The 9,503-nt window shown below is 28.8% G+C and overlaps 2 protein-coding genes across 2 annotated transcripts; both read left to right on the top strand.

Moving 5' to 3' along the window:
• The first annotated feature begins 809 nt into the window (after positions 1-809).
• Positions 810-1,138, top strand: LOC107058392 (uncharacterized). Its single transcript, XM_015304049.1, has one exon. The coding sequence runs from the start codon at positions 816-818 to the stop codon at positions 1,017-1,019; it is 204 nt and encodes a 67-aa protein (XP_015159535.1). The 5' UTR covers positions 810-815; the 3' UTR covers positions 1,020-1,138.
• Positions 1,139-8,328: 7,190 nt separating this feature from the next.
• On the top strand, positions 8,329-9,169 carry LOC102580603 (uncharacterized). The gene has a single exon (XM_006364642.2). The coding sequence runs from the start codon at positions 8,402-8,404 to the stop codon at positions 8,609-8,611; it is 210 nt and encodes a 69-aa protein (XP_006364704.1). The 5' UTR covers positions 8,329-8,401; the 3' UTR covers positions 8,612-9,169.
• Positions 9,170-9,503: the final 334 nt, after the last annotated feature.

Raw genomic sequence — 9,503 nt, 5'->3', positions numbered from 1 at the left:
ATAAGGCATATAAAAACACATATAAATTCTGGTGAAATTGTTGATTACATGTCTAAATTATACGAGCGTCTTATTATTTAGGTGAACTTATTTTATTTATATCATTTACCCCCTTATGCTATGCTAGGATTATATTACCCCATCCCACCCCCTTAACTTATTTTTTTCGTATTATTTATCTTCCTTAGTCTGACAAAGAAAACAAGTTAAAGCATGCGCATACACACAAATCACAATTATATTAGGCAAACAAGGGGTTTTAATGTGTCTTATTTAATTTAATCCTTTCAAACCCAAAATAACAAGACCTCATTGTGCATTCTACAAATAATAGAGTGATCAACCACCAATTAAGGGGTTGAGATGATGAAGTCTGATCAATTTGGATATGAGAATTAATTATTAAAACCCTTCATTTTTTTTGTCTAGTATAAACATGTTTCAGTATAACAAATAAAAGATTTAGCATTATTAATTTAATCGTTGTTATATTATATTTAGCGGTAATAATAAATATAATTATTTAAATTAACACTCTATATAAATACTCTAGATATAATGTCGTTAACTTCGTCAGTAATCCGTCACTAGATTGCTCGTAGGTCGTAGCTAACAAAACCTTTTAATTACCTTAGCTAATTCATCGATAAAAATAATAAAATTTGTCTCTATACCCTAACATCTTCTTTTCTACTAGTGACTTTAGCTCACTAAAGTCCAAAACACACCTATATAAAGCACAACATTTATTATTGCACACACACATAGAAAAAGAGTAAAAAAGAAAGAGATCTATAGAGAGAGAGAGAGAGAGAATGCGTATGATATATGTGTGTGAAGAAGAAGAAAAAGAAGTAGGAAGAAAGAAAGCATCAGGGACATGTCCATATTGTGGAGGGACAGTGGAGGCTGTGGATATTGAAGGCAAAGGCAAGCTTTTTTGTTTGCCAATTTGTTTGAGGTTTAAAATAAAGTATATTTGTTCTTTATGTTCTAGGCGCCTTGTTTTGTACCCTTAATTCATTTCATTTTGGTCAAATCAGTATTCAGATTTCTAGCTTTGCAAGCTTCTGGTCATTTGTTTTCTTTTCCATTGATGTTGGTCGAATCAGTATTCAGGCTTTTAGCTTTGCACGACTTAAGTGGTTTTTTTTTTTCTTGCATTGCAAAATAAATGTATTTTTCATACTTCTTAAAAAAAGGTATTTTCATTACTAGAAAAATAGGAATAGCGATGGTCAAATTTTGTAACTAATCAGTAAAATTAGTTGTTAATTCTATTTAAGCAGCGGATTATTGAAAAAGTATGTTAGCTATGAACAATTTAATGACAGATTAGCGATTAAACTTGTTAGCTACTCTCCCCGTTCCTTTTTACTTGTTATGTATATTAAAAATTCTTGTTCCAAAATAGAGTGAATTGATTATCTTTTTCCAACTTTGCCCCTTAACAATAATTATTCTATAATTAAGAGACACACATATATATAGATAAAAATTAAAAAACTAATAAGGATATATTGATCAAACAACACTCCTTATTTTTTTTTAAGAATTGTGTCAATCCTTATCATGACAACTAAAAAGAAATGGAAGAAGAAACTAATTTCATATTTTTTTTCTCAACAGACCTTAGATATTTTTCCCAACAACCACTTAATAACTCATAAAATTGCAATATTTTAAGTACAAAAGGTAAGACCTAAAATGAGAAATGAGCTTAGCAACATGAAATAGAAATCTAATCCTAACAGAAGAAAACTTATTACTGAACAATCATAGAAATAGAAGAAATGGTTCAGACCCAAGACCAAGTGACAGAACTCTCTATGAGTTAGGCTACATAAAATATTCTAGCATATTTTCCCACAATTTATTTCACATTATATATCGTGTATATCATTTTATAATTGTAAACATAGGAAAGGTTTTTATTGCACTTGGCTATAAGTTGCCAAGTTTTGGGACTAAAAAAACAAGTATGTAATTGTTCTTGTCAATAATACTAAAAATGGTTATTTTCTGACAATTATTCATTCTAATTATACTATGTGTATTTGAAAATTTGTAATTAAGAGCTCAATACCGAACACAAAAATTCTTCTCTAACGAGTAAGTAGGAACTAAAGTTAATTCAAATTGCTATCCTATCTATCATGACAAGAAATCAAAATCATGTTCCATTGAACTAGGACATAAAAGATACAAAGTTTGAAATAAATAGGCATCAATAAATTAATTTCGTTGTTGAAGGAAATTAAATGTCTAAATGTACCATGTTGTACGTTGTTCTTTAAACATAAAGGCCAAAAGAAAAGGAAGACCCCCACATAGCAACGTGTGGCTAATGACAAGCATATCCTATGCCAATTAGTTTTGAATTCAAGTTATATGCACCATTAGTGTGAACAAAAATTACACTACTGAAATTATCGAAGTATATCGATAGGGAAAATTTCCTTAAGAATAAGATAGATTACCTGATGAGCATATAAAAATTCTCCACACTAATGTATTTAACTTTGTTTTTGTTGTATAGTTAAAGTACTACGTCGTTTTCAGATGTAACTATCTTGTTATTTCATTAGAATAAGTTGTTTACATCACACTTCTTGAGGTATGACTCCTCCGCAGATCCTACTTACATGAAATACTTTATGTATGGAGTTGGTCCGTATTTCAAGTACTTCAACATAAATTATTACTTACAAATTAGAATTAATTTTACAATTTGAAGTCACAACACTAGTTTGAGATAAGTATTTCAACTGAAATAATAGTTTCTACTCGTATATATAAAACTTTTAGTTTAGTTTCTTATTTTTTCCAAGTGAAATTTATATTCAAACATTGTTGGACTTAAATACATTTTTTTCTAACTTCAACTTAAATACTCTTTTGATTCAAACTTCAACTAAATATTATCCAAAACCCAAATGGTTAACACTAGTTGAGGATTAAGAAATCAAAGACTTTGAGCACTTTATACAAGCATCAAGTTATTTTTTGGTTTTTCACTCGGTATCTGATATCTATATTGAAATTCGATTATTTTGGATTCGTGCCGCGTAGGTCCATCACTCCCTACCAAAGATTTTTTTCATTTTCAGAACTCAAACCAAAGACTTCTGATTAGAAAAGAAGCGGCCCCATCCATTGCACCACATATAAGCATCAAGTTACTAAAGATAAAAGCAATTGGGAAGAAACTTCATTTGGACCAATTATCTTGTCTTTTGTAGAATTGATAGGACACTGACTAACCATGAATGAATGAGGAAATGAACACACCTAGTAACTCACTTATCAGTGTAGATTTGCATGCATCCACTCATAAAGCACCCAGATAAAGCCTGTTTGGAAGTCAAAATTTTACACAATTTTGTAGTGTTTGGAAGTCAAAAAATATCTTTATAAGCACTTGTTTTTTAGTCAAAATAAATCATAAGTTAGAATTTCTTAGTAATTATACTTCCTCTGTCTTACTTTATGTGACACTTTTTTTTAGTCAGTCCCAAAAATAATGTCACCTTACTATAATTAGAAACAATTTAACTTTACAATACACCTTTTACCCTTAATGATATGATTTTCAACCACACAAATCAAAAGTCTTTTTTTTAAAATATCGTGTTAAGTTAAACGATGTCACATAAAATAAGACGGAGGGCGTATGACTTTTGACTCAATCCAAACAGACTAAATAAAAATATCATAAATAAAATCAAAGGGTGCTTTTTCCATGGATCACTATATATGTTATAAAGTATATATTTATTTTACTAGTAATAAATAAAATCTACTATAATACATATGGGTTGTAGAGGCATAAGGCCTCATACGAGATCTATGTGCCCAATTAATTAAATTAACCAAGATGTGTGAAAAATAGTGAGATTATGTTTAATTATGAAAAGTATCAGTATTTTGTTTTTAAAACGTAGTGAAATACACTTATTTTATGTCATAATATATGTTATGTATTTGTGCGTATACAATATCTCTATAATGAAAAAAACATGTTGTATTCACACGTATAATAACAATGAAATACTTTATATCCATATGTATACAATATCTCTGCCTACTATATGAGAACGTATCTGCTATGAGATCCCAAACTATCACTATATCTATAAAAAAAAATTGAAAAATAACTCTATTTCAAATAATTAAAGGGCTAAGCCACATAATTTTTTACTTTATTTTATGTAAGAGAACCACGTGGTTACATGCATGTCACTAGGCATTTGGCTATGAAATTTTTTTCATTCTTTTCGAAGTTGAATTTAATATGTTCGGTAATAAATTTCAAAATTTGATTAGAAATTAAATTTCAGAACAACAAGAATTTTTGAAAATTAACAAAAAGGTGTTTTTATATTTTACACTCTAAATAACTTACAAAAAGTAAAAACCAAAATGAAGCATACTATCATAAGCGGAATTAATCAAAACTTGTGTCTATTAACATCAATCAATAGACTAATTTTTTAAATTTATAAATTTCAGATCATGACACTGCATCGAAACCTCTGACCACAACAAAAGAACATTAGTACAATTTTAACAGTTCAAACAATATAAGTACTCTGGCTAGAAGAGATGATGGCCTGCCAATTAATGAAAATTGGACACTAAGTTTAACTTAACTCACACTATGATTATAAATTCAAAATTGTCCATCATGAGACTTAACAAAAAAGAAAAAGCATACTATCATAGGCGGAATTAGTCAAAACTTGTGTCTAATAACTTTAATCGACTAAACTTTTAGATCATGACACCGCCTCGGAGTTTCTAACCACAACAAAAAGGCATTGATAAATTTTGATAGACTCAACTCACACGATGATTCATATATTTCAAATTGTCCATTATGAGACCTAACAAAAAGAAACATACTATATCATAGGCGGAATCAACTAAAACTTATGTCTTATTACTTTAACGGACTAAAACTTATAAATTCATAAATTAATTTCAGATCATAACACCGCCTCAAAATTCCTAACCACAACAAAAAGTCTTTCGTTAATTTTGACAGCTCGAACAGTATGGTACTCTAACAAAAAAGGTGGCTTACCAAATACCAATTAATGAAAATTGAACAATAAGCTTAATCAATTCTCATGATGATTTATAAAATTAAAATTGTCCTTCATGAGTCTTAACAAAAAAAAAAAGAAGCATATCATAATAGGCGAAATTAGCCAAAACATGTGTATAATAACTTGAATAGACTAAACTTTTAAACTCATAAATTTTAGATTATGACAGTGCCTTAGAACCTCTGACCACAACAAAAACTCTGATGAATTTTGACAGCTCAAACATTATTGTAGCTGGCAAGAGAGGTGACTTACCAATTAATGTCGACCAAAAAACGTACTTATTCACGGGAATTTATTTGGAAATTGTAATATTATTGCAACACGTATTCCTACAATTAACAGACAAAAAAAATACTCCCTTCATTTCACAAAGAATGACTTTATTTCCTTTTTAGTCAATTTCAAAAAAATAACTTTTTTTCTTTTTTGGTAACATTTTACTTTTTGCTTTCCACGTGGCATGTTTAAGACCACAAGATTAAGGGCAATTTTGTACATTTGACATAACTTTAATTTAGGACCACAAAATTCAAAAGTCTTCTTTAATTTCTTAAACTTTGTGCCAAGTCAAATCAGATCAATCTTTTTGAAACAGAGGGAGTAATAAATAATAAAAACGAACATATAGGACATCAAATGCCAAACTCTGACAATTTTACCAATTTTCCAAGAAAAAAAAACCATTTTGTTTTTTTGGTCCCAGATCTAGAGAAGAGGTCGTGAGGTTTTATGGTACAAAAAATTAACTGTGAGGGTAAAATAAGAAAAATTTAATTAATTCTCTCTTAGTTTTATCAATTGGAAAATAATTTGGTCCACTATTTTAATAACGTACACAACTTATTTAGGCTCGATAAGACGATAATATCTTCTATTTTTCTCCTCTGCTCGAAAAAATTTCAAAAATCATACATTGACCGATAGAGGGTTATTATTTTTAAAGTATATAGATATTTACTTTTACTTCATTTTTAGGTTATTATTTTTAAATTATACTCTCCGATTCTATTTATTTGTCACTTTAAATATTCTGCACACCTTCTAAGAAAATATTAAAAATAAAAGTTAAAGACTGATCTTTTCTTATTTATTATCTTTTTGCTTCTCTTAATCCTTTTAATATATTTTTTTAGAAAATTTATTAGAGTCATAACAATAAAGATTGGAAAAAAAATATATTTTTTATTTTAAAACTAATGAGTATTTTAATAAACATAACAATTAAATAGGGTCAGATAAAAATAAGGAACTTGACAGTATAATCCACAAAAGTAATTAAACCCTAAAAATGTTTGTACAGAGTAGTAAAAATCATTTACAGTTGAACCATCAAAAACTAACTTAATATAGTAATGATATAGCATTTTTATGAAATAAAAACAGAAATTCTTGAATTAATTTTTTAAAAAATTGTACCACACTTTTGCTAGGTTTATTTTAGCTTCAAGCCATGAGGGTGTGGGACACTAAGCCAATCAGAGCAGTTCAATTTATTAAGATCCTGCTATACACTATTTGAAAAAGAGTTCAGACAAAATTGAATTTATTTGTATAAGTGTTTTAAAATATATTATGTTTGTCTGGATAGAAATTGACATAATGTAATATAAGTGTATAAAATTATGCGATAAATTTATTATTCATTAATAAAATTGAGATTATATGTGTTTTATAAATTGTTTTCTGAAATATATATTAAAACTATATTATAAGTATTCAAGTGAAAAAAAATGTTATTGATATAAATGATAAATATTTTCTAAAATATTATACTTATGTAAGTTCTCATTTAATTTTATAAGTAACGATAATTTAGATCTCTAATTTTACGATGACTAAGCGAGAATTCTTATATTTATGCCAAGTCCTTTGCCGAGTCTCATGAGATGAATTGAGTAAAAAGAAGGGATAAGGGTTTGAAAAATATCTCAACTTTGATCGGATTTGCTGTTGTGATACTAAACTTTCATAAGGACATATTACCTCCCTAGACTATTTAATACCGTATTTTTTACCCCCTGAACTATTTAATAGTGTATTTTAAAGGTATATATGTGCCACGTGGACACATTACTATTTATAATTTTGCATTATTTTTATGTCCACGTGAGCAAATTATATATGTTTAAAATACGGTATTAAATAGTCTATGGAGGTAATAGGTCCTCATGAAAGTTTAGTATCGCAATAACAAATTCGACCAAAGTTGAGATATTTTTCAGACCCTTATCCCTAAAAAGAAACGCAAACATAAATGTTGATTTGTGAGGGACTAAAGTGTCATTTGGTTGCTGGTTAGAAAAGTGTATATAAGTTCTCGTTCATATTTGATACACCCGCTCATTTGTCAGCACTATTAGCAGTGGTGGAGTTAGAATTTTCAATAAGAAAATTTAAAATCTGAAGAAATAGACACAAGAAAGTTTGATATCTATTATATATATATCTAAAAAAATGTTTTAACCATATAAAAATAATATAATTTTTCGTCGAAGAAATTCAGATGAACCCTAAAGATATGGTGGCTCCGCCACTGACTATTAGTATACTTACTCTTTTTTTTTAAACCCACTTCATATAAGTTCACTCATATCTGATCGACCAGCTCATTTGTCAGCTTTTTATCAAACCCATTTACTAGAAGTCTTGTCTCCGTCATTGATGAACACCGCTAGCATTTAATAAAATTACATCATATAAGTTAAAACAAATAAAGTAGAACAAAAAAAAGAGAGAAAATTTCAACGGTCAGTAAAATTTCTTGATACCACATCGATGTATAAGTTAAATATGACTTTTAATTTGGCATTATATAATCAAACATTTGCATCCTTCAATTCTTATAAGTGAGCACTTAAATTTGTATAAAATTAAACAAGTAAATATATACGTCCTTTGAAGCATTTTACATGATAATTTACGTCCTACGTAATATAAACACGATATTATTATGTCACATCGAATATACGTATCTATTTATACACACCATAATTTACGTCCTACGTAATATAAACACGATATTATTATGTCACATCGAATATACGTATCTATTTATACACACCATAATTTACGTCCTACGTAATATAAACACGATATTATTATGTCACATCGAATATACGTATCTATTTATACACACCAAAAATTGAATGTAAAAATCCTTTACTCACTTGATACAACATCTATATAAGTGCACATGCCAATCATATCAATATAATTTTAAGAGAAATATAAACAAATACTCCCTTCCCCCCCAACAAACATAGTGAGATACATACAAAGAGAGAAAAATGTGTTTGATAATATATATTTGTGATTCAGAAGAGAAAGAGCTTGGAAGACAAGCAGCATCAGGAGCTTGTCCTTCTTGTGGTGGCAAAGTTCAATCTGTTGATGTTGAGAGTCGTTCAAAATTCTGTTTTATTCCTCTTTGCTTCATTATTAAGAGGAAATATCAATGTACTCTTTGTTCTAGGCGTTTAGTCTTGTATTCTTCTTGAACAAAAATTGAAGGTGTGTGTCTGTTATTGTCGATGATGTTCGAGCAAGTACAGAGTCGTATAATCAATCTCAACTTATTTGGGATTGAGGCGTGTCTGTTATTGTTGATGATGTTCGAGCTAGCTTTTGTGTACTTGGACGACTTATTTGTCCGGTACAATTGTTCTCTCATATTAATTCCATTTTTTAATTATGTGATGCCAATGATTGGCCGAGACGGGCTAGTGAGGATTCATAGAGCGGACATCAATTTGCATTGGGATTGAGACAAAGTTACTTTTGATGATGTTTGGATTAGTTTGCAAGTACAAGGTATCTATTTGCATTCCACCAATATCAATGTTTGGAAAAATTTCTACATTCGTGCTAAGATTTGAACTCTGATCTCTTATGGCTTCAACCGTTCTCATTGATTGCTAGGCGGCAACATGAATACTTTTACTTTTTTTTTATTATATTATGATTTTGTAAATATAGAGGGTTTCTTTTTTTAAGGGGGTAATTGTAATTTCAAGATGTTTAGTCAATGCAATATTCTTGAATTTTTTTATTGATGACATTGTAATTTCTAAAAATCCCTTTGATTTATCATGATTGAGAAATTTTTTGTACTCCAATGTACTCACTAATCCACATTGTTCAATCGCCAAAAAAAAAAACTTCTAAAAGTATCATTAGTATTTATTTCCTTACTATAGTACTCCCTCCGTTTCACAAAGAATGATCTGGTTTGACTTGGCACGGAGTTTAAGTAAATAAAGAAGACTTTTGAATCTTGTGGTCCTAAATTAAAGTTATGTAAAATGTACAAAATTGTCTTTAATCTTGTGATCTTAAACATGCCACGTGGAAAGTAAAAAGTAAAATGTTACCAAAAAAGGAAAGAGGTCA

This window comes from Solanum tuberosum, unplaced genomic scaffold (genome assembly GCF_000226075.1).
Source record: "Solanum tuberosum cultivar DM 1-3 516 R44 unplaced genomic scaffold, SolTub_3.0 scf00510, whole genome shotgun sequence".
Classification (NCBI taxonomy): Eukaryota; Viridiplantae; Streptophyta; class Magnoliopsida; order Solanales; family Solanaceae; genus Solanum; species Solanum tuberosum.
Note: the sequence above shows the minus strand (reverse complement) of the source record. Positions and strands in the feature narration are given on the sequence as shown.

Bases quoted from the DNA above. Each gene is read 5' to 3' on its own strand.
- LOC107058392 (XM_015304049.1), top strand. From the start codon at position 816: ATGCGTATGATATATGTGTGTGAAGAAGAAGAAAAAGAAGTAGGAAGA.
- LOC102580603 (XM_006364642.2), top strand. From the start codon at position 8,402: ATGTGTTTGATAATATATATTTGTGATTCAGAAGAGAAAGAGCTTGGA.